General features: G+C 32.9%; 5 protein-coding genes and 1 non-coding gene across 10 annotated transcripts; 4 read left to right on the forward strand and 2 right to left on the reverse strand.

The window, feature by feature from the left end:
• LOC104702701 (bifunctional dihydrofolate reductase-thymidylate synthase 1-like) lies at nucleotides 2,642-5,657 on the forward strand. Of its 3 annotated transcripts, none has more exons than XM_010418609.2 (11): nucleotides 2,642-2,847; nucleotides 2,941-3,374; nucleotides 3,639-3,999; nucleotides 4,083-4,127; nucleotides 4,239-4,304; nucleotides 4,404-4,459; nucleotides 4,531-4,596; nucleotides 4,683-4,812; nucleotides 4,942-5,065; nucleotides 5,149-5,255; nucleotides 5,374-5,657. In XM_010418609.2, the coding sequence occupies exons 2-11, from the start codon at nucleotides 2,950-2,952 to the stop codon at nucleotides 5,446-5,448; spliced, it is 1,455 nt and encodes a 484-aa protein (XP_010416911.1). In that variant the 5' UTR covers nucleotides 2,642-2,847; nucleotides 2,941-2,949; the 3' UTR covers nucleotides 5,449-5,657. The 3 variants fall into 3 exon arrangements, with proteins under 3 accessions (XP_010416911.1, XP_010416912.1, XP_010416913.1); XM_010418610.2 differs by having other exon boundaries at nucleotides 2,947-3,374; XM_010418611.2 differs by having other exon boundaries at nucleotides 2,642-3,374; nucleotides 4,531-4,584.
• LOC104702700 (nucleolar protein 58-like) lies at nucleotides 5,482-6,699 on the reverse strand. Its single transcript, XM_010418607.2, has one exon. It carries the CDS (start codon nucleotides 6,507-6,509, stop codon nucleotides 5,682-5,684), a length of 828 nt encoding a protein of 275 aa, XP_010416909.1. The 5' UTR covers nucleotides 6,510-6,699; the 3' UTR covers nucleotides 5,482-5,681.
• Nucleotides 10,283-10,366, reverse strand: TRNAY-GUA. Its single transcript is given in 2 exon segments — nucleotides 10,283-10,318; nucleotides 10,330-10,366. It is a non-coding gene; the product is annotated as a tRNA-Tyr (tRNA).
• Nucleotides 13,302-14,502, forward strand: LOC104702702 (40S ribosomal protein S25-2). Its single transcript, XM_010418612.2, has 4 exons — nucleotides 13,302-13,430; nucleotides 13,521-13,595; nucleotides 13,933-14,067; nucleotides 14,198-14,502. Exons 1-4 carry the CDS (start codon nucleotides 13,428-13,430, stop codon nucleotides 14,309-14,311), a joined length of 327 nt encoding a protein of 108 aa, XP_010416914.1. The 5' UTR covers nucleotides 13,302-13,427; the 3' UTR covers nucleotides 14,312-14,502.
• LOC104702704 (probable glucose-1-phosphate adenylyltransferase large subunit, chloroplastic) lies at nucleotides 15,437-19,833 on the forward strand. Of its 3 annotated transcripts, none has more exons than XM_010418615.2 (15): nucleotides 15,437-15,667; nucleotides 16,651-16,909; nucleotides 17,089-17,211; nucleotides 17,357-17,527; nucleotides 17,610-17,702; nucleotides 17,792-17,875; nucleotides 17,958-18,013; nucleotides 18,090-18,183; nucleotides 18,272-18,457; nucleotides 18,546-18,626; nucleotides 18,705-18,791; nucleotides 18,882-18,986; nucleotides 19,084-19,190; nucleotides 19,281-19,341; nucleotides 19,433-19,833. In XM_010418615.2, the coding sequence occupies exons 2-15, from the start codon at nucleotides 16,685-16,687 to the stop codon at nucleotides 19,532-19,534; spliced, it is 1,575 nt and encodes a 524-aa protein (XP_010416917.1). In that variant the 5' UTR covers nucleotides 15,437-15,667; nucleotides 16,651-16,684; the 3' UTR covers nucleotides 19,535-19,833. The 3 variants fall into 3 exon arrangements, with proteins under 3 accessions (XP_010416917.1, XP_010416916.1, XP_010416915.1); XM_010418614.2 differs by having other exon boundaries at nucleotides 16,677-16,909; XM_010418613.2 differs by lacking the exon at nucleotides 15,437-15,667 and adding an exon at nucleotides 15,726-16,402 and having other exon boundaries at nucleotides 16,677-16,909.
• On the forward strand, nucleotides 20,234-22,512 carry LOC104702705 (protein RER1B). Its single transcript, XM_010418616.2, has 4 exons — nucleotides 20,234-20,407; nucleotides 21,047-21,411; nucleotides 21,761-21,941; nucleotides 22,120-22,512. Exons 2-4 carry the CDS (start codon nucleotides 21,062-21,064, stop codon nucleotides 22,174-22,176), a joined length of 588 nt encoding a protein of 195 aa, XP_010416918.1. The 5' UTR covers nucleotides 20,234-20,407; nucleotides 21,047-21,061; the 3' UTR covers nucleotides 22,177-22,512.

Consider the following 24,658-nt stretch of genomic DNA (forward strand, 5'->3'; position numbering starts at 1 on the left):
AAAACGAGCGGTTGGAAATTTTTTACTTATTTAAATATTTTTTTGTAAAAAAATATATTTATATTTATATTATTTATGTATAGAGTTTTAAAAATAAAATTGATAATTTCTAAAAATTGTTTAAATTTTAAACTATTTTTTTGTTGTTATTTACAATAATGTTTTTACTATTCGACCGCTCGTTACCAATCATAACTATTATTTAACCGCTCGTTTGAATTTAACCATTTTTTTTTTCATCTTTTGTAACCGCCTTTTCTTTAACCGCCTTTTCTTTAACCGCTTTCTCTACAACCGCTAAAAAAATCTTAACCGTCTTGTTTAAAAGGTGTTACCAATCGAAGCCAAAGTTACTTCATGTTTAAGTCTCTCTGGGACAGTACGAGTAACCCCACCTTCAATTTGTACTAAAGCTGTTTAAAAAAAAAACTAAAATTTTGTTTCTACCTACTCACAATCTTTGTAACTATTTAAAGAAAATCTTTGTGATTATTTAAGGATGAAAGTGCTTTTCCATATATATAAGCAAAAACAAACAAAAGTTTTTTTGAGAGTGATCAAAACAATAACTTATAACTTTTGTAGAAGTTCTTCTTTGAATGTCAACAAAACAACTACCTGGTAAATCAAATTATGCATTTACAACACATAATCATCACATCTAAAACATTTAAAGATAAATATTATTTTCTTCTCCTTATTTTATATCAAGTTTTTTTATTATCAAATGTAGAATTCTAATTCATCCTCTATTATTAATTGACTTTATAATTATTCACATGAATTATAACACAAATACCTTTAAAAAAATATTGTTTGTCAAATTAAAGCAACATTGTTGTTAAATAATATTTTAGATAAAAACGCAAAAATAAAGAAATTTTTGTTTGACAGCAGTTAAGAATTATATTTTAATTAGTTAAAAGCATAACTCAACCAATCATTAAAAACAGACTGCGTATAAAAGTTTATACAATATCTTATAAATTGAAATAAAAATATTTTTTGAAAATATCTTATATTATGAATTTAGGAGACATATAAATGAGTATTGTACTAAAATTTCTTAACTGGAAGAAAAGAAATTCTAAGAATTAAGAAAAGATAACTTTGATATATAAATAAAAAAAGAAGCAGGTCAGCTAATCAAAGTTAAAATATTGGGTGCAAATGGTTACAAGATTGAAAAGATTGAATAGATTGGAAAAAAATATTCAGCCCGTTCAACTTATAAAATTAAAAAAAATAAGCTAATCTTACAGCAAAAAGTGTTCTAATTTGTTTAGCCACTATTTTGAAGATGAATAAGTTGAATATTATCCAACCCAGCAATCATTTGCAAACCAATTTGGGCCTAAAATGTGATCGACTATCTTGGACTCATGCTTTTTAAGTATTTTAAAATTTGCGGACCTATAACTAGGCCCACGTAAGCATCAAATAGCTTAATAAACATTATTATTTTATTTTAACGGCAATTCCAATGGTTACGCCGGCGGAGATTGACTTCTCTGGCATCATCTAAGAGACAAAGCTACGTTCTCTCTCACTCACTTACTTTCGATGTTTGATGTTTTGGATTTTACCGGAAAAAAGTACAATAAAACCTCTATAAATTAATATTCTATAAATTAATTAAATTAATAAACACTATAAATTAATAAATTTTGCTGGTCCTAAGTTAGATCAGTGTAAAAATTAACAATATTCGATAAAATAATAAAATAATAATTTTTTCGAAATCTTCTTATAAAATATGATCCCAATAATATCATAAATTAATAATTATGTAAATTTTTATATATATATATATACTGATATAATAGTGTATCTTTCTCCTAAAGCTCAATTCTATAGAACAATTGTATTGTTGTATTTTCAACCTATAATGATATCTCTAAAATATTTTATAACATATCATACAAATAATTAAATTTAAAGTTTTAATTTTTAGATATGCATCATTTACAATTTGATAATTTGACAGATTATTAAAATAGGAGAATTGATATTATTATTCATAGATTTGAATTTATGTGTCTCATGTGTATAAGTCAATTTGTCTATAATATTTGTAATTTATTGTAAATAGTGCTTTCTAAATATTACAAGTTCAATTCCTAAACCATAAAATTTATAACATCCGAAAGTTTAATCTTATTTTGCTATAGTTGTTCCAATTCATAATTTTTTAAAAAATAAACAATTAAAAATATATCTATAAATTAATAATTATTAATTTACACTATAAAATAATAATTATTAATTTATAAATAAATTAATATCACTATAAAGTAATAAAATGTCTTAGTCCCAACATTATTAATTTATAGAGGTTTTACTGTATAATAATAATAGAAGAAGGAAAATCCATGTAGTTGGATCCACTTAATGACTCCATAAACATAAAACTATTCATCAATCAAAATTTTGGTTTTATATTGCAAGACCGACAAAACTTTAAAAAAATTATATACTTATATATTTGGACCACCTTTTACATTTACTTATAGTGAGATTTGGACCACTATACATTGATAATTCAGTTTTTAATCTGGTTCTAGCTGGATTTTGGCTTGTTTATTAATTAAACTTTGAAATTCCTTGTCGAGTAGTTTTCGAGGAAGGTCAATGCTTTTTTTGTGTTCAGACTTGAGAGAATGTTGCTTCTTATTCAAGTTGTTATTTGTTTTTGGGGTAAAAAAAAAAAATTCAAGTTGTTTCTAATATAGAAAAACACAACGCTTCGATATTGTATTGTTTAAGGAAGATAAATCAGATTCATTAGTTTTCTTCTTCCTATGCGTTGACTATTATAGTTTATTTCCAGATTTTGATCCATCCAAGGTTCATAATCTTTTCTTAGATCTTTGATTTTTCATCTTCTCATTCCATTTTTTTTCAGTTTCATCTTCTCTGAAAGTTCATTGGATTTTGAAGTTTCAGCATATGGCTATTGGTGAAGTTTTGTGTAACAATGCCCAAAGCACAGTTTCTTCAGTTACTAGAAGGAGTTACCAAGTCGTTATAGCAGCGACTAGAGACATGGGTCTTGGTATGGACATGAAACTTCCTTGGGATTTACCCTTCGAATATGAATTTTTCCAAGGTGTAACAACTAGGACATCTGATCCAAAGAAGAGGAATGCGACTATTATGGGAAGAAAATCATGGGATTCTACTCCTCTCGAGATTCGTCCCCTTCCTGGTCGCCTCAACATTGTTCTCACAAAGTCTAGCTGTCTCAACATTGCCACTGATGAGAATGTATTGGTGTGTAGTAGCATGGAATCGGCTCTTGAGCTTCTAGCCACCGCACCATATTCTTTGTCCATTGAGACGGTCTTTGTCATAGGAGGCGGCGAGTTGCTAAGGTTTGCATCCAGCCTCTTTCCACATTGGCTCTTGTTCTTTTTCTAATAACAGTTGAGACTTTAGAACTTGAGGCTTATTGTCTAGATGTGACTGATGGTACCATAGTTGAAGCTCTTTTGAGGCCTTAAGTTAGATGCTTTGAAGTTTAGTACTGTGAATGAGATGATGGTTGGACATTTGGTACAGAGTACAGAACACAAATACTAGTTTAGTCAAGATTTCGATCATTCTGCTGATAATTAAGTGGTGTGGTTTCTCTATAGGAACTATATGAATGCACCAGGCTGTGATGCTATTCACCTAACCGAAATTGAAATAAGCGTACCATGCGACGCATTTGCACCGAGGGTGGATACATCTCTATACCATCCGTGGTACTCATCATTTCCATATGTGGAAAATGGAATCCGGTATAGCTTCAACACTTATGTCCGAAGGAATGATCCTATTTTTGGTTCCGGTCAAAAGAAAAGTGTTGCTGGGTCAGATTTCAAACAGTACTCGTTCTTGCCTAAGATGGTTTTCGAGAGGCATGAGGAGTTTGGTTACTTGAATCTTGGTCAAAAAATTATATCTAGTGGGGACATGAATGACGATAACACTCTTTCTACATTTGGCTGTCAGGTGAGCTTTGCTTCATCTTTGTTAGTGTATTTCTCCTTTTAACTGAGCTTACACCTTTGTTTCTTGTCTTGGTTCATTTACAGATGCGGTTCAATCTACGCAAGACTTTTCCGCTTCTCACAACCAAGGCATGTCTTCTCATCATCTTCTTTAAGTCACAACTTCTATCAAGGAAGCCACCTTAATTTAGATGATTATAGTGATTGATTTTGTCTATGTATTAATCCGTTGTCTTGCAGAAAGTGTTCTGGGTAGACGTTGTTGAAGAAACCCTACAACTCATCCGTGGTTCAACCATTCTTAAGGTAATACCAAAAGAGACAGACCTCTGTGCTACTACACAAGACAATGATCATGTTCAAAATCCTTGTGTTCAAGATTATCTCATAATGTTTTTTTTTCAGGAAAATGGCACTAATCATATATGGGACAGCGATGAGGCTAAAGAATATCTTGACAGGCAAGCATAGAATTGAGAATTTAGAAAGTAGTTGTACTGAAACCAGACTCACACTGATGTTTGTGTTCCAGATTCGGAGTGAAAGCCACAAAAGAAGATGGAAACCAACCACTCCACTGGACAAGGTCTGATGCTAGGTTTGTAATACCCTCTTCTTTTGATGATTGTTCATAACTTCATATGTTTGACTTCTTTGACTGATTGGTTTCTTTACATTTACCAGCAAAGAATTCAATCAGCTCTCTGATGTTATAAACAAGATAAAGAACAATCCTCATAATCAAAAGATCATGCTAATTTCAACTTATAATCCCTACAAGTTGTCGGTATCTCCTTGTGAGACAGTCGCGCAGGTTAGCACACGTTTCATCTGTTTTGCTCTCATCTGAAAACTTGTTACATTTCCACTGTAAATCATTTTCAAAGTACGAAGATATATGAAAACTGAAAATGGTTTATGTTTTTTTGGTTGTTACCACCAGTTCTATGTGGCGAATGGTGAGCTTTCCTGTCAAATCTACCAAAACTCGACCGAAGCGAGCCTCGGGATTCCTTTCAGTATCGCTGCATATTCTCTCTTGACATGCATCATCGCTCATGTTTGCGGTATGTATACATTTTATTAGATCTTGAGTCTGGATGACTAATAGACTTGAACCATCCGCTCATGTTTCTTTTGTTTTTGACAGACCTTGTAGCCGGTGATTTCATCCATGTGATTGGACAAGCCCGTGTTAATAAAGCTCATGTCATGGCTATACAAAAACAGCTTCAAATCTCCCCAACACCCTTCCCGGTCAGTAGTACTACACTAACTTGTTCAATATATTTACCTCTGTTTTGTTCATTTCATCAGGAAACAAAATTCACATTTTTTTTTCTATCTTAATGGTAAAAAAAAAAAAAAAAAACAGATTTTGAAAATCAACCCTGAGAAAAAGAAGATCGATAACTTTGAGGCTTCTGATTTGGAACTCCTGGGGATGTGACTCTACTTGTACTCTCATAACAACAACATTACAGAAAGCTTATAAAGTACTTCATAATTTTATAAGATGAACAAAATTATACAAAGAAAAGCTAAAAAACAACATTTTATGCTCGGGCTTTGAAATATTTTTGCCCGTATGTATATACAAAAAAAACACTCACAAACATATGTGAATGCTTTGCATAAACTTAAGTTTTTCTTTCTTTTTCTTTGCTTTTTTTAAGTATTTTTTTAGGTAATACAAAACTCTTCATCCTTTTGGTTCCTCCTCTGTCTCGCAATGAAAGACTCAATCTTGTATCGGAGTTCATCGTCGGATTCAAGTACATCAGCAGATCTCTCCGTCTCCGATCTCTTCAATTTTCCACAAGTACTCTTCTTTGAGCCCTCGAGATTCTCGGACTGACTCCTTTCGTAACTCTTCCTCGGGCTTTCCTGATTTTGAGCAATGATCTCTTTGTGTCTCTTCACAGTTATGTCCTTCTTCTCTGTCTCCTCACCGGTGTTCTGTTTTGAACAGTTCTCAGTCTTCTTCTGTTTCTCTCTCTTATCTTCAGTGCTCTGTTTTGTCCTCTTCTCTTCAATGCTCTGTTTTGCTCTGCTTTGTCTCTTCTTATCTTCAATGCTCTGTTTTGCTCTGTTTTCTTCAATGCTCTGTTTCGCCACGGTCTCTGCTTCGCTCTGTTTTTCTCTGCATACCAGTTGTGTCTCTAAATTCCTAACTCCTCTTGAGCTCTCCCGAACAAACTCATCGTAAAAATCGTTGCTGTTTCTCCTTGCATCAGGTTCTTGATTCAAAAAGAAACCGCAGTTGGCGACTAGAGCGATGACTATCCCATTCCCCAAAACGAAAGCAAGGTGACGGCTGATGAGTAAACCCGCAAGACCAGAGCCCTCGAACGTGATGACTAGTTGGTAAAAGAGCTTGGCTACAGTTACCATAACTATAGTTATCTCGATCACCCGGTATAACAAATCTAAGAGTATTTGAGCCCGAGACTTCTTCACAACAACCTTCATCTTTCTTGGTTTAGTCTTTTGAGTACTAGGCGAATCCATTGGCGTTAAAAGAGAAAAGGATGTGCAAAAAACAATAGAATCAGAAGGAGGTGAAGCTTTGAAACTTCTGGCTTAAGTCGTCTTTGGAGATCGAACAAAGACGTTGTGGAGAAAACAGATTAGAGTGTGAGTCTGTTTTTCTCTCTTTGTTCTTGTGTGTTTTGTTTTAGCTTGAGAAAATGTAACATTACAATGTTGAGTATTTATAAAGGGTCACTTATAAGTGCATTTGCTTTCTTTTTCAGGGAATCATTTTTTTTTCTTTTTTTTTTTACTATTGAATTAAAGTTATTTTGTTCTTATATGTAAAAGAGAAAAGAAAAAAAAAAATCTTGATCTTTCACCCATAAATTAATCTCTTTCAACTGCAAAACCAATAAAAATCATAGTCTTGTGTCATAATAGTTCCATTAGACTCAATTTCCTTGTTGTCTTTCAGATTGTAATTACGTTTATATGTTAGAGAATTTATCTTCAAATAAAATCGTAATAGTCTAGTCATATTTTTGGTGAATTTGTGAATGTAACTCAAAATGGTATTGTTTGAGTTTTCCGTTTGCATTTACAATTTTGATCATTTTTTTTTGTTTTAAACAAAAAAAAAAACTTGTAAACAACAATTAGTCCATAGTGCTTTTATTTTTCATGATACTATTCATAATTTTGACATAAACTTTAAATAATCCTTTTTGGACAAAGATCAAGTTTAAAACATGGAGAAGGTCTTTCACTTACCAAAAGTAATTAACTTATTCATATATATAAAAAAAAAACAGATGATGAGAAGCAGTGCCGTGCTAAGGCTAAATGTGGCTTAGGGCATGTAAAAAATGTGGCTTTTATTATTAAAAATATCAAAATTAAATAAAAAATTGTTTGAAAGAAAACAAGAAAAAAACGGAAAAAAATCCTAAATCATAATTTTGCTATCTTTTTTTCCTTAAAAAATCATTTATCAAACTCACATTACGAAAGTGAAACAAATTTTTTTTTATAAAATGACATCGTGAATAATCGTTAGCAAACTGATGTTATCAATTGTGAACGATTCTTAAACTCGAAAACTAATCTTGCTTTTCATAAAATTTTTTTACAGGCTATTGGTTTTTTCGAAAAAAGAAAACTCAAAATCAGTTTCTTTTCTTTCAATTATCCCTTTTTTAATTAATATGCCGATTATTCCAAAACAGATTTCGTTTATTTTTAATTATATCCCATAAGTATTATTATTATTATATTATATTTAGAGTATAAAACATGTGTAGAAATTTCCTTATAGATATAAGGTATTGTTTTTATTAATAATGTCATGGACTTTATAAACAAAAGACCTATTTTACATACACATTTATCTTATCAGCTTAAATACAGCCTAGATAGCAGAAAAAAATGTGGCCTAAATTTTTTTTAATTATTGGTGGCTTAGGGCAAATGCCCTTTCCTCTTAACCTTAAGCACGACACTGATGAGAAGCTAATGAGGTTGAACCGGAAAAAAATATGAAATAATGAATAATTAATTATTTATAATTTTAGTAGGTGATTCAAAGTTTTGGTTCACTGTCTTATAGTAAGCCAATCAAACAAGTAACATACTTATTTTCTTACAATATTATACTATTTGATCATAGAAATTAGAAAGTGTGCAGTTCCTAAAGGGTTTGTTAGCTAAAAAGACAATCTCACTTGTCAAACAATGCCACATAAAATATTTTATACTTCTAAGTTAAATGAATCTTTTCATTTAAATTAAGCAAATTAAAGGAATAAATATTAACTCTCTAAGTCGCCATATTATAGGCAACAATATTAAATAACTTAATTATGAAAAATATATACATAAACTTATCATCATTATAATTTTTGACTCAAAATTTTCTATATAGGTAGGTGCAAATTCGATAGATACTTTGTGTATGTCAGTACTCAGTATGTCTGTGGGATATTTCTGACTAAGTTTCATTGGTAAAATAGCTTGATGCACTATCTTACTCGACTCATAAAAACAGCACGCCATTAGGTTTATTATATGTCCATTTAATATGTTCTTGATTTCAATCACAATGAATTAATCTCTTTAAATAATGCGTATCACCATATTTAAATAAACTTTATCGCAAAAGTTTTTAGGACTTGAATGATTAGTTAGTTTACAAAGTTTGGCTATCGTACCAAATTATAGTACTGTAGCCTGTGGGATATAATACTATTATAATCGCATATTAACGAAATTTATAAAATTATTTTCCACCCAAAACATGCTTACTTCTCCAATTCACCCATATTTTAAATTCATAATTTAATATATAGAAGAAACCATTACTTCTTCACTAAGAGATTGAGAGAAATGGCTTATAGTTCCACAACTTCTCTTTGTTAATGTGTTGCTTTATGTCTTGTCTCTTTCTAACCAAAAAGTATGTATATGTGGTTTCATTTCAATTTCAAATTGTGTTATTGGATACACTTTGAACAAAATTAAAGCCCCACTTCTTTTTCCTTTCTTTAAAAGACATCTTCATAATTGCTTATAAGTGTAACGTGTCATTCGATGCTTCAATCAAACAATATGCAAATTATGAAGTATCAATTGTCTACGTGTTCTTTGACACTTATCCATAATTTGTTTAATTACGACTTATTTTCATATTAGCAACCGAGAGATACTAATTTAATTTGAGTTATGGTCGACGAAAAGTTTTCTGAACCTGAAACTAACAGTTATTCACATATTGTACTCTCATTTGTGAAAGACCGACCGATATGGTCACTTCTATTCGTGTAAATCTGTTTTATGGTTTAAGTTATGTTGATCTAGTTTAACACTATATGTAAATAATTAATTGGTTTATTACAGTTCCAATTCCAGTAGTAGTTACACATTAATATGTGTCATAGTTTGAAATTTTTTTTATCTAAGTGGATACACATAATACTAATAGACTATATCAACCAAATTAAAAATCAAATTCAATTTTTCTCTCTAAAAGCTCTAATTTATTGGATCAAACACATCAAAAACATAACTATTACAGTAAAAGTTTTTCTTTGTCACAAATGTAAATAAATCTCGTTTTGTAGAAAGAAATATCATGCCAACATACATACGTGTATAATACTTTAGAAACTATATATACAACAAATCGTTTTTGAGTTATTTGATTGATAATTTAATATAATTATTCCCTTTATATAGAGAAATGATTGGACCTCATGGGGCACAAGAGAACACTTCTTTAACATTAAAATGTATATGTGGGAACTTTAAAATCTATGAACTGTTTTCTTTTATCATCAACGATAATTTGAACTTAGATTTAAAGACTATGGAGCTTCACTGTACACATAATATAAACCTTAACTCATAAAATTAGTTGATTAATTCTTCTTATATGTTATTCTGAGAAGAAACAATGTATCCTTAGCCAAAAAACAAAATATCATATTATTCATTAATTAGTGTGATCCCTTTCATGGTGGCAAATCTATAAAGAACCAGAATCTGAGTTTCATAATTTATACCTGGCTTTTGTGTATCCTAATATATACTATAATTAATTCTCAAGTTGATTGTTGTGATTAGTATAAAATTCGTAGTGTACATCTTTTACGTGCATTTTATAACATTTATTTCCTCCCCTCGCATGTGAGTGCATGCTGATTCAGTGTCACAAATTAAGCTGAGCTTATTTATCAAGGAACTACTGTGTACTACTGTACTATACTCTTTCCTTAGAAAACAAAAAAAAAAAAGTTTAACTTTGTTCCAAAAAATCCGACCTGCCGGAATCGAACCAGCGACCTAAAGATTACAGCAACTACTACAGTCTTCCGCTCTACCAACTGAGCTAAGGTCGGGTTTGCTAATCTAATGATCATAATAGTATATAAAGCCTATAATACTAAGATTAAATATCAAGCCCAATAGCCCATCATGGGACTTAGCGAAGGGATGGATAATCCATATGAAGTTCTACTTCTATCATATATCGTCTACGAATTCTTTTAGTACAAGGTTTCACATGCAAAGTTCGACATAAAAAATGTGGCTTCTCGAACTAAGATTTTTTCAGAAGATTGTTATGATATGCAAAGATAAAAGTTGTGGGCTTCGTGGAATAAACTAACTAATTTGAAAAATGCATAAGTGGATGCTAAGAAATGCATGAAGTTGATGACCAGAATGTTTCCGCGGAGGTGTAGATAGACGTTCGACTGCGATCGCCATTCATGGATGTAGTAAATGAGGATATATGGGAGCCAAGGAGATTGATTGCAAAGAATACCTTAACGGTAGCTTTTGCACTAGCTATCTGACCATCTACGTTAGTACGTTACATGCATTATGAATAATGTATTGTCAAATCAATGTCTGTTGTTTAATTATAGAATAAAAGATCTACGGATCATCGTAACTTTTGGCCTTTTGGGTTTGATCGATGTACAAGATTGTATGGGAAATAAAGATATATATAGTTCTTTTTTCGTTGATGATTACAAAGTTATAATAATATGATCATTACTTTCGAGGTATTTAATATAAGCTTGGTGTGCACAGAAAAGAAACAAAAACATTTTAAATATTTAGGTATTATTGTTAGGAAAAAACTTTGTATTTATAATATAAGTATCTAGATATTATAGTATGATTGAGCTTATGATAAGAACATCTAGATATTTATAGTTTTGGGAGCTGTAAATATCTCTTCATCTATTCGTTTGCAATTGCAATTAGATATAGAAAAGTAGAACATGCAGAAAAAGTTAGTTAAAGCAGATTCAAAGTTAAAAACAATTCTGTAATCGTAAGTTTATTCAATTGTCCTAATATTATAATTTTCAACCTTTTTCATACTTACAGTTTTGGAATATTAATGATCACTATTGAATACTACCGAAGTTTCTATATGGTTTTTGTGTTTATTGCTGTTGTATTTACTTTTGAGTTTGCCTACGTAATTTTCGACTACATTTTATAGTAATGACGCAGTTTAAGGTGAATGTGAGAATCTGACCCCAACCCAAGAAGGGTCAGTTGAAAAAAGACCACCAACAAAGAGAGAATTAAAGACCATACACTTACACTCTATATAACAAAGATAGAATTAAAGACCATATACACTAATGTTCACCTATTAGACTATTTGCATTGCAGCTGTTGAATNTATTATTGTTAGGAAAAAACTTTGTATTTATAATATAAGTATCTAGATATTATAGTATGATTGAGCTTATGATAAGAACATCTAGATATTTATAGTTTTGGGAGCTGTAAATATCTCTTCATCTATTCGTTTGCAATTGCAATTAGATATAGAAAAGTAGAACATGCAGAAAAAGTTAGTTAAAGCAGATTCAAAGTTAAAAACAATTCTGTAATCGTAAGTTTATTCAATTGTCCTAATATTATAATTTTCAACCTTTTTCATACTTACAGTTTTGGAATATTAATGATCACTATTGAATACTACCGAAGTTTCTATATGGTTTTTGTGTTTATTGCTGTTGTATTTACTTTTGAGTTTGCCTACGTAATTTTCGACTACATTTTATAGTAATGACGCAGTTTAAGGTGAATGTGAGAATCTGACCCCAACCCAAGAAGGGTCAGTTGAAAAAAGACCACCAACAAAGAGAGAATTAAAGACCATACACTTACACTCTATATAACAAAGATAGAATTAAAGACCATATACACTAATGTTCACCTATTAGACCATTTGCATTGCACCTGTTGAATTTAATAGTTGAATCATCACATTAAAGGTGTTGAAAAAACTAAAAAAATCTACGTTGATTAAGCAACGCTGAATTTATTCAACAAGTTGAAAAACAAATATATGAGTCTGCGTATGCCATGTGTCATCAACTAATTAGAGTGTGTATCACGCTTGGCGACTGAAATTTTTTCTCTCTTTTTTTTTTCATTTTTTTTTAAGGTTACGATACTTATTATATTGTAATTAGCCGTTGTGATTTTGGAGAATTTTTATCTCATCTTATCTAGTTATAATCAATTATTATATAACAAACCATTTTTTTATTCTTTACGATAAATTATTACATATTTTTTTTTTTGTAATTTTAGTTCTTTTAATTATATTAATTTAATTTTTATTTTTAAAAAAAATTTAGTTGAGAACATAAAATAATTAAAAGATTAAACTAAGTGGTGGTGGTCTAGTGGTTTCCACTCGAGGAGGAATTGCCCTGTTGGTCCAGGCCAGGGATCAATTCCCTTCAAACGCGAAATTGTTAGTCATTTTTACTTGGTCAGGAGCTTTTACTTGATCTTCTCTGGGCCCTGTGGAGATTACGGGCCTCAGCCTCGAACCTCCTGGTAATAAATAATAATAATAATAATTAAAAGATTTATTAAAAAGAATATGTCATCGCATCCTTGGTCAAGTTGACTCTATTCTTTCCCGCTTTCGCATCCTTAGCCATCGTCGTGTTCTCCTTCGACGCTGTCGAGGAGCTTATCCGCTGGTATGAAACTGAGCATAGCTTAATAATATATAGGTTGAGAGAAGAGAGAGTTTTCAATTTATAAAGCAAAAGGGTTGTTTACGAAGAAGAAACTGATCGATGGGGATGATGATCGAAACTTATAATCACAACGGTCACATTAAAACATTAATTAAGAGATATGCTTTTGTTTTGTTTTTTACTTTTTTCCTTTTTTTTTTATAATAATTATATTAATATGGGCTCAACTTAAAAGATTTTTGAGTTTAAAAATATAACAGTAATGGGCTTTTTCGAGCCTGTTAACGCAGAGAACTCAGAAACCCTAATATATATACAGCAAAAACCAAACCTTTGCTCTCACTGTCGTCTCGTTGAGCCTCGTCTTCGTCTCTCTACTCTCTACTCTCTACTCGCCGCCGATCGTTACTCCGTCTCCGTCGACACCACTATGGTTTACTCGCTCTCCCTCTATCTGTATCTGTCTTATCTGTTGTTTATCTTTGTGAGAGATGATCTGATCTGAAATGTTGTGTGTTTGCAGGCGCCTAAGAAGGATAAGGTTCCACCGCCGTCATCAAAGCCGGCTAAATCCGGAGGTGGAAAGCAAAAGAAGAAGGTTCGTTTCGTTTCCTCCATTTTTATACGATTCAATTAATCAATGTGTAGTTTCGGTTTGAATTCTGAGAAATTGAATTTAGGTTTCGTCTCCTGTGAGATTGATCTATCTGATTTTGGGCAAATGAAGGTTTATTTTATGTATTTGCTGAAGATTTTAAGTAGATTTGGGTATATGTTTAGATTCATTTCTTGAAAATAGTATGGTGTAATTCAGCTTTGGTTGTGTAAACATTATTGTCTTGCTTTGTGTGTTTTATGTTGCATTGTTTATGATCTTTGTGCTGAAGTGTATCATTTTTTTGTTTCCTGTGAATGTTATGTTTAAACCAAAACAGAAGTGGAGCAAGGGAAAGCAAAAGGAGAAGGTGAACAACATGGTCTTGTTTGATCAAGGCACTTATGACAAGCTTCTCACTGAAGCACCTAAGTTCAAGCTCATTACTCCATCGATTCTCTCTGACCGTATGAGGGTATGTTCCAATACTCCTATCACTGTTGCATTCTTTGAAACATATGGTTTGGTGTTGTTTACTTCCACATGATTTGAATGTTAAGTCTCTGATATTGTTATGGTCTGAATTGTTGGGAAACTAAATACAGATTAATGGGTCTCTAGCAAGGAGGGCAATAAGGGAGCTAATGGCTAAGGGTTTGATCAGGATGGTATCTGCTCACTCGAGCCAGCAGATCTACACTCGTGCCACCAACACCTAAAAAGCTTGACTTTTCGATGGGTTGGTTCTCCAATCTCCTCTCGGGTTTTGTCCTTTGATGTATACATTAATCATCAGAGCTCTTATAGTTCTTTTTTTTGGGTTTCTTGTGTACCTCCAGAGAACCTCTTTAGAATGCTGTTTTGAGATTATTATGTTAACTTAAAATCGAATTTGCGTTCCATTTTTGTCCTCTTACAGTCGTTTACATGGCATTGAGTTATCCAATTCGGTTTTGGTTTGCTTTTTGCGGTCTACTGTGAATATTCTGAATTATTATAAGTGGTTAACTGTTTTAACTATTGATCAATTCGATTAACGAATCAAATCCATCAAAATCAAAATACATTTGATAAACTTTGTTCCGGTGCAAGGTTCTTTTGATCTAGAAGTTGCAATAGATACTTTGGATTAGATACCACCAAAAGCAGTTGCCAATTCGCAGACAAATCCGGTTTATAATATCATAGTTTAAGTTAAATGGTTCTCACTAATTATCATGATAGGAGTTTTGTTTGTTGGAAAAAAATGAACTTAAAAGGGTCTTTTTGATTCATAGAAGATGGTGTTGTGACAATTGTGCGGCTGTAAATTTTCTTAATTCATCCAATAGTAAAGCAATAGCTATGTAACAACACATTGAGCGTCAATCAAGCTTAACTACTTTTGAGTCATACAAATGGTTACAAAAAAACGTCCCTTTCCTACACATGACATAACACATGAAAAAAGCTGTTTTAGATATTTTATATTGTACCCTTTTGTAGAAACCATAGCCGTTGAAAATCATCAATTGGTACCAATTCATATGTGAGAAGACTGTGTAACACAACACAACGTGTAGTAGATGAGTATGGGGGTTCAAGTTCAACGTGTCGTTGTTACACTAGAGCGAGCATATGGGACAAAACAGAGCCGTCCGTTTAATGTAACAGTCACATGAGTGACTCACTCACATCAATATGATTTGCCAAATCATTTTTTCCCTCTTTGTAAATGTTTATTAAAATTCAATAATATGATACATTTTTTATTTTTTTCTAGCACAAAACGACACATATATGCTACAATTATACTATAAGAGTAACAAATTTGATGTGATATGCATATTTACTTGTACCAAACTAATCAGAAATGTACTAATGTGAATGGAAAAGTTCGGTTATAAAGATTGATTCAAGAGAGGAGAAAATAAAGTTTACTTTCTCGTGGGCCGATCACAGGAGAGGACCAAAAAAGAGAAGAAAAAAGTAACAGCTTCCTCCGTCAACCACGCACTTCACTGATTCAGACTTCTTCTCCTCCGATTTCAAACGAACAACAAAACATCAGAGAAACAGACTTTAACTTTGCTGTGGTGAGTTTTTTATACTCTGCTAGTGCTAATAAATGCTGTTGATGTTTTCAATGTTCCTTCATACTAGTGTTTTTTTTTTTTTGTTGGTTATCTCGGTTTTCAAATTTCGAATCCAAATATTCTAGATCTTCTTCTATCTGGATCGTTGTTGTTAGCTTCTGAACATGATAAAGTTTGTCTCTTTCGATGTTTTGCGTATTCCCATTATCGATTTTGCCTTCTCAACTGTATTAAAGTTTGGTTTTTTAACACAGTGTAATGTACACTAGAAAGAAAGAAAAGAAAAAACAAACCTTTAGGATGTTTTATTTTGGTTTGCTGATGAAAAAAATTGAAACTTTATACCACTTCATTCATAGTATTAATGATCTTTTAAAGCCTAATGGAGATTAGTACTCAATATTAATTCGGTCCTACGTAAGTTTCAAAGTATCAAAGTAATTTGAGATTTACATATATCAATATGTCTTACAGTCTTAGGATCAAGCTCTTTATGATCCCAAACTTTTTAGAATGTTTCTTTCCAACCTAACAATGATTTTGAGAAAAGTTGTGTTGTCTGCATATAAGTATCTTGAAACTTCAAGAGTTTTTTGTGATTGAGAATTTCGGAGATCTGTGTTTGTGATGAACCATCTGGGAAGTCCAATTTGTTTTTTTTTGTATGTGCTTATTTTAGAAATTTCACATCTGGGTTTGTGGAAAGTTCGTAGCTTTCGAGGATTTAACTAATGGGTACTCTCCTCTCAAGAACTGTATTTGAGTTTTTTTTTAAATTTTGTTCAGAATTTTCTCTGGTCGGTTTCACTTTAACACTTTGCTTAAATTTGAACAATTGGTTTTGGATTATTTTATTACTACCATCTTTGATTATATCAATAGGTAAAAGAAACTGAAACACTTTGTGTGTTATTCACTTTACTTGAAGCTTTTATTATTCTTCTGAGCAAATCGTATCTGCTATTAACTTTCCGAGGTTTTAGTAGTCCATTTTTGTGTGTTTTTGCAGCTAAAAAGATGGATTCTTCTTACACCTTTGCCTTGGGGACAAGCAGTTCTATTTTGCCAAACCTCTGTTTCAAGAACGTAGAAAACAGATTTTGGTGTGACAAGATCAACAACAACAATGGTTTTTTAAAACGTTTTAGATCAGATTTTGGCTCCAACAAGTTTGGGAATCGAAAGTTCAAGCACGGTGTTGTTTATGCTGTTGCCACTTCAAATAATCCAAAAGAGGCTATGGTATGTTGATCAGTTTTATACTCTTTTCTCTCTTGCTTACAAGGCATTAAGCTTGCTTTGTGTTGTCGCTCAGATTTATCGTACCTTAGACACTTTTCTTAAGACTTGCCTCAAACATACTGCTTACTCATGTTCCTGCAAACGTCAAGTTCTTGATAATGTTTGCTTTGTTATTTCAGACAGTGAAGCCTTCGATGTTTGAGAGAAGAAAGGCAGACCCGCAAAACGTGGCTGCAATCATTCTAGGAGGAGGCAATGGAGCTAAACTCTTCCCTCTTACAAAGAGAGCCGCAACACCTGCTGTAAATATTCATCTTTCTTTGTTTTCTCTTTACGAAAAAAGTAAAACTGTAAATAACATTCATGGAGCTTAGGACCTCAAGGCTTTTATGTATAAAACAATCTTTTTGTGTGATGATGATTCTTATGTGCTTCAAATTTATGCAGGTTCCTGTTGGTGGATGCTACAGGTTGATCGATATCCCGATGAGTAACTGCATTAACAGCTGTATAAACAAGATCTTTGTGCTTACACAGTTCAACTCGGCTTCCCTAAATCGACATTTAGCTCGTACTTATTTTGGGAATGGCATAAACTTTGGAGGTGGTTTTGTAGAGGTACAAACACTATAACAATAAACTGTTTCTGCTTTCTTGGATTTTCGATGAATAAAGAAAAAAGTAAAATCTTATTGAATAGGTTCTTGCTGCTACGCAAACACCAGGAGAAGCAGGGAAGAAGTGGTTTCAAGGAACAGCAGATGCTGTCAGAAAATTCCTCTGGGTGTTTGAGGTATGAACACTTTTAATGCTTTACCAGTATTTAAGTCAGTTCTTTTGTGATCTTTGAAGTGGTCTAAAAGCAATTGATGGCTTAAATAGGATGCCAAGAACAGGAACATTGAGAACATACTTATTTTGTCTGGAGATCATCTCTATAGAATGAACTACATGGACTTTGTTCAGGTATTTATTTTTCTAAATCTAGAGAGATCTTTTTTCATCTTGAAACCTCTATTAGTTTTGTTAACACGCTGTGTTGTAACAGTCTCATGTAGATAGTAACGCAGATGTTACTCTTTCTTGCGCACCAGTCAGTGAAAGGTTAGTTTCTTGAATCTCTTTCCTTTTCTTTGTGAAATTTTGGTTCTGAAAACAGGTCTTTTGTCAATTTTGTTAGCCGTGCATCGAATTTTGGTCTAGTGAAGATGGATAGAGGAGGACGTGTAATCCAATTCTCTGAGAAGCCAACAGGAAACGATCTAAAATCAATGGTAAAGTTTGAGTTACGATTCTTAAAACATATTAACTCAATTAAGTCACAAAGCATTTAAAAAAAATTCTCTTGTCGTCTTTTGACAGCAAACGGACACAACAATGCTTGGATTGTCTCATGAAGAAGCAACAGATACTCCATACATTGCATCAATGGGAGTTTATTGTTTCAAAACTGAAGCTTTGCTGAACCTTCTAACAAGACAGTATCCGAGTTCCAATGACTTTGGATCTGAAGTTATTCCTGCAGCCATAAGAGATCATGATGTCCAAGTATGATTTTAGAAAACTCACTTGATCATGTCTTTTTAACTGTTTAACACAATGAGTGTTCTAACAATTTTATATTGGTTTTTGTCAGGGATACATATTCCGGGATTACTGGGAGGATATTGGAACTATAAAGACATTCTATGAGGCTAACTTAGCTCTTGTTGAGGAGGTAGAAACATATTCCCAGCCTTTTCACCTTATTATGGTCTCTTATTTTCATCTCAACCTTTTGTACTTGTTTTTGCAGCGACCAAAATTTGAGTTCTATGATCCAGACACTCCATTCTATACATCTCCTCGGTTCCTCCCACCAACCAAAACTGAGAAATGCCGTGTATGTATATCAAGCTTTTCTGAAGTGAAAACTCTCATTTCTTTGGTTATGATTGTTGATTTGGTATGGTTCTGTTTGATGATTTTGTAGATGGTAGATTCCATAATCTCACACGGATGTTTCCTGCGAGAATGCAGCGTTCAACGTTCCATCATTGGTGAAAGGTCACGTCTAGACTATGGAGTTGAGCTTCAGGTGAATCTTGAATCTCTTCATTTTTGATCTGAAACAATCGTAGAGATTTTACGCTATGTTGCAATCAAAACTGAGTTTGGTTTTCTTCTTTCCAAAGGATACATTGATGTTAGGTGCAGATTACTACCAAACTGAATCTGAGATTGCATCACTATTAGCAGAAGGAAAGGTTCCAATAGGTATTGGTAAGGACACAAAGATCAGGTACGTTAAAACACACAACATAAAAACCCAATCCTCTTCAAATGAATTTTTGGTGAAACAAAAAGTTTGTTACTTGTGTGATTTTTGTAGGAAATGCATCATTGACAAGAATGCCAAGATCGGTAAAAACGTGATCATCATGAACAAAGGAGTAAGCTTTTCTTGAATTTGTTCTCGGTTCGTCGACTGCTAAAGAAAGTTTTGAAACTCTTTAAGACATTAGTATATATTAATGTTTTCAGGATGTTCAAGAAGCGGATAGGCCAGAGGAAGGATTCTACATTCGATCTGGAATCACTGTGATAGTCGAAAAGGCAACAATTCAAGACGGTACTGTCATATGAACGGAGCTTCAAAGTTGCTGTCTAAAAAGACCGTGGAGCAAAATGTAGCCGGAGGCTGCTTGGCCTGAGATCACAAGAGGACAAACAGCTATGGTCTTATTTTCCGGCAGTGTATGTATATTTAGAAAGAGCTTCAAGCTTATAGCTAAAGTTTATTATGTAAGAGATAGAAATGTAGACAATAAGAACAGGGTGAGCTCAAGTCTGATCACCCGATCTCTCTCTCTTTCTCTTTTCACACCTTTTGTATTTAGAATCTTTTAATGATTATTATCCAAGAAAATAAGCAATTTTATCTTCTGTCACAATCCACATTCACACACCTACATTACATACTACAAAAATAGTAATCAAACTTTTAGTTAAAATTTACTATGAAATCAAATACTAAATATACTTAAACCATTGAATGACTAAAACAAGATCTTGATACAAATGGTAAAATCAGTAATCCAATGTGTTATGTGGATTGAATCTTCAGATAAATTATAATAGGAACCTTCAGTTAATCCAAATTTTCAACTAATGAAATGAACGTAAAAGTTTGGGTCTAGAAATAACAAAATAATATCAAGGGGTGAAATGTGAAAATTAAAATAAGTGTTGGGGTACTTATAGCGAACCAAAATTTTTTATTGGTGGCGTGTTTGCGTAATTATATAAAACGCACGACGAAATTAAATTAAATTAATTAAAAAAAAAAAAAAGGGAAAAAACGGAGTCTTGTGAGTTGTGTGATATTGGTGGTGTTAGAGTAGCGTCGTCTCGTCGTCCTTAGCCAGATCTGTGTGCTGCGTCGTCGAGGTCTCTCATTTGGGTCAGCAACAAGACGAAGAAGAAGACGAAGAAGCTATTCCTATACTCACACCATACGTAAGTCTTTTGAATCTCCATCTTCTTTCAGAAGCTTCTCTTAATGCTTTTGATCTTCGAACTTTTTCTTGTTCCGATTGATTCTGAGATTCTCGAGAATCCTTTCACACTACTCTTCTCGTTTAATTTAATGCTGATTTCGACGAATTTGCGATTCACCGGGGACGATTTCAGTTCTCCGATTCCAGATCTACCTTTGCGCGATTTGTTGAAATCCGAAAGAAAGAGAGAGAGAGAGATGAATTTCATAAGTCTTAGGGTTTTTGGATTCACTCACTAGCCGAGATTAATTGTGCGAAACACTTGTAGAGATCGTAGCTAGGTTGTTTTTTTCTTCATTTCTTGGAGTTGTGTGGGTCTTATGAGTAAGATTTCTGAGATTTCGTGAGAAATGTTATGGTTTCATGTTCTTGGAGACTCTTCTTTGGTTTTGCTATTAATGTTTGTGTACAAGTTGAAGCTAGTTATGTGAGTTCAAAGGTTACACATCTGGGACTTATTGCAATGTTATAAGCTGAAAATTTCTTTGCATTAGTTGGGTGGGTTAGTTGCAGAGGTTTAATAGATGTGGTTGAGAACATTGCATTGATTGTCTGAGAGAATGTAATGTGACGGTATTGTGTTTTTACTCATTTTTAGGTTTCAAGAATCACGATGGATGGAAGCGGTGGTGACAGTGGTTCGTTGGCTACACCTGTGCAAAAGAAGGCACATGAAGCATGGAGGGTTTACCAATATTATCTGGACAAGACTACACCTCATTCAACTTACAGGTGGATGGGAACACTTGTTGTCTTTCTTATCTACTGTTTGAGGGTTTTCTCTATTCAGGGCTTCTACATCATCTCCTATGGTCTCGGAATCTACCTCCTGAATCTGCTTATCGGATTCTTGTCGCCTCTTGTTGACCCTGAGCTCGAGGTCTCTGATGGAGCTACTCTGCCTACTCGAGGTTCTGATGAGTTCAAGCCATTTATCCGCCGTCTGCCTGAGTTCAAATTCTGGTAACTACTCTATTGCCTGTTTCCTAACTGGTTATGCAAATCAATACTTGTGGTGGGTTTATATTCATTGCATATCATGTTCGTCTTGATAAGTAAGACATCAAAATCTTTTATCATTCAGGCGCTTCATTATATGCCATTTTCTAACCAAGTGTGCTGCTAATGCAATGAGCATTCACTGTGTCATAATCATGTTGTGATTGTGATGCCATCGCAGTTAGATGTAATTGCTCAGTTTTTGTCACTCTAATACGATCCTGAATAATACATCTAGGAAGGAAACACATCTGCTTTTTGTAAAGTACACAGTAGCTTCGTTTTTGTGACGATATGATTGACTCTGTGACAGGTACTCCATGACTAAGGCATTCTGCATAGCCTTTCTCATGACGTTCTTCTCGGTCTTTGACGTTCCCGTCTTCTGGCCCATATTACTTTGCTACTGGGTTGTTCTCTTTGTCCTCACCATGAGACGCCAGATCGCCCACATGATTAAGCACAAGTACATTCCTTTCAGCATCGGAGAACAGGTAACCGTTTTTCACAACTTTGATTTTAGTTGTCTTCGATATAGTAAGTAACAAAGTAGTCATTGGAATTTCCTTACTTAGAGTCTATCGAATCCCTGCAAAGTCTTTAACATCTATAGTTTTAGAGTTTGAGGTTATTAGTTGCTAATTCATCTCATACGTTTGATCTGTGGTACAGAAATATAGCGGGCGGAGATCTTCTGCGAGCGGCGGTGGCGGCTCTCGTGCCGATTGATTTAGACTGTCAGCCACATTCTCAGCAGAAGGGGGAAAAAGAGATGGGTATTAAACCATTTTGGAATGTTTTGTAGTGATGATTTTAATCAAATTGCCAGTATGGTTAAGCAGAGCTACGTGGAAGAAGGAAACAAAAAAAAACAAAGAAAGGGTGATTAGTTTTTAATATGTTGCAGGAACATTTGTTCTTTTTGTTAGTTCCCTTTAATCCCAAAGTACCTCTTCTGTATATATGATTCGTTCTTTTTTTTTTTCTTCTCTTTTTAAAAAACCTTTTATTTGTGTCTCTGTCTATTTGATAATCTCTTGAATTTAGTCATTTACAATGAATTTACATGGGACGGTCTCTCGATGAGTCCCCAAAACTATGTTGCTCTATAACAAATAAAAAAATGTTGTAAACATAGGTTTTAGGGAAATAGTTCTCTCTATTATTCATATATTCAATAGGATATAACATATATATAGTGATACAACTTTAGGGTTTTAGATTATACACTAGATCTACTAATGGGCCGATAATGGTCATCCATACAATATAGAATATTCATAACACTCCCCTTTGGATGACTATTATAAAAATGTAATTCCAAATGCACATGTGAGATGCTGCCTCGTTAAAAACCTTACCAGGAAAACTAGGGGTGGACAAAAAAACCGAAATCCAAAAAACCGAACCGAACCAAACCAAAATAAATGGTTTGGTTTGGTTATGGTTAAGTCTAAAGATCTGTTTGGTTTTTATTTTAATTAACCATTTGGTTTAGGTTTAGTCTGGTTAAAAACCGTAAAACCGAATGGTTTTTTTGGTTTTTTATAAAAATTTAGGATAATTAGATATAATTAGTTTTTTCAACTTATAAATTTATATTGGATAACAATATCAGTAATTTTTTTCTTTATTGGGCTTATAGTTATTGATCTCCAAGTTTTTTTTTGGTTTTTTTTCTGGTTTTCTTTTTCAATAGCCTTTACTTTTTAAAAGTTTAAATTTCAATTAAGTATTTGGGTTTATATTTGGATTCTATTGTTTTGAATTATGTTTAGGTTTTACTTTTATGCTTATTTTTTTAGTTATGTATCAACTATCTATTTTTTAAAGTATAGAATAACTGTTAAAAACCGTGACCAAACCGAAACCAAACCAAACCGTTATACGTATGGTTTTTATATGGTTTCATTTTTGATAAAACCGAAAAAACCATAAACTGAAAAAACCGAACCGTAACCAAACCGAATTACATATGGTTTCTATATGGTTCAATTTTTATAAAACCAAAAAAACCGTAAACCGAAAAAACCGAACCAAAGCTAAACCGAAAAACCGAACGCCCAACTCTAAGGAAAACCCAGTGGGAAAAACCATGTTAAGGGAAAAAGAGTGCAGCGCGCTTTTACTTCCCCTCTTGAGTAAATCACTTGAAATCTTCAAAATGACGCAATCCAATAGGACGAAGTATCTTCCTTTTGAAGTAGTGGTTGAAAACGCCTTGGTAGATGGTTCGCCAAATCTTCACTTGAACAAATTTGTAGGACATGTATATCACCATTCTTCTGGAGGCTGGTTATCTCTTAGATGAATCATCTTGATCATTAACTTTGTCTCTCACGATCTCATCAATGTTTGTCAAAGACTTTGAAGATGATAGTCTTTCACCATTGAAATCCTAATATTCCTCTTCAAGTGTTTATCTTTCGCGTGTTCTTTTGTTGTCTCGTTAAAAACCTTTCATGAAAAAACCCAATGGGATAAAAATCATGATAAGGGAAAAAGAGTACAACCACGCTTATGATCATATATCTCCCCCTGAAAGCATCATCTTCATGTTATGTATTATGATCATATATATCAACTTTCTGAACTGTTATAAACAGCGCTTTCAGGTACAAACTCATATGATGATCATATATTTTCTTGGATCTTTGAACTTCAAGTCATTTGAACCCCTTTCATATAGAAGATCTATTTGAACTTTAAGCCCAAATCTTCTTTTACATACAATCTTCTAAACAATCATCTTATACATAGGAGTTATTCATAATCTCCTTGTAAAACTTTCTCTTTCAACTTTTCTTCTTAGTATGGTACTACAAGACCATTTTTCTATGTAAGATGATGTAAGCATCCTGAGATCACATCTCTTTCATCAGATCTCAAATCTGTAACCTCAAGAAATTTCATGAAACATCTGATCTTATACAATCCGATTTTTCCATCTTTCAGAAGTAATATTTCATCATTGATTGTTTAACAGGAGATTAGATAATATTTTCATCATCAACATATTTTGCACTTGTTCTTGTATATTTCTTTTAACAAGTACCACTTGTAAGTGCTGAAGAGACAAAATACACATATAATTTTTCTTTTTAGCAAGGTTCAGCAAAGGCCTACGTCCTCAAACTTTTTTGAAAATACTTGTTTAACACAATTACAATTAGTGTTCAATCTCAGATTTACACAACTCTAAGATCTTCTC

This window comes from Camelina sativa, chromosome 7 (assembly GCF_000633955.1).
Source record: "Camelina sativa cultivar DH55 chromosome 7, Cs, whole genome shotgun sequence".
In the NCBI taxonomy this organism is placed as follows: domain Eukaryota; kingdom Viridiplantae; phylum Streptophyta; class Magnoliopsida; order Brassicales; family Brassicaceae; genus Camelina; species Camelina sativa.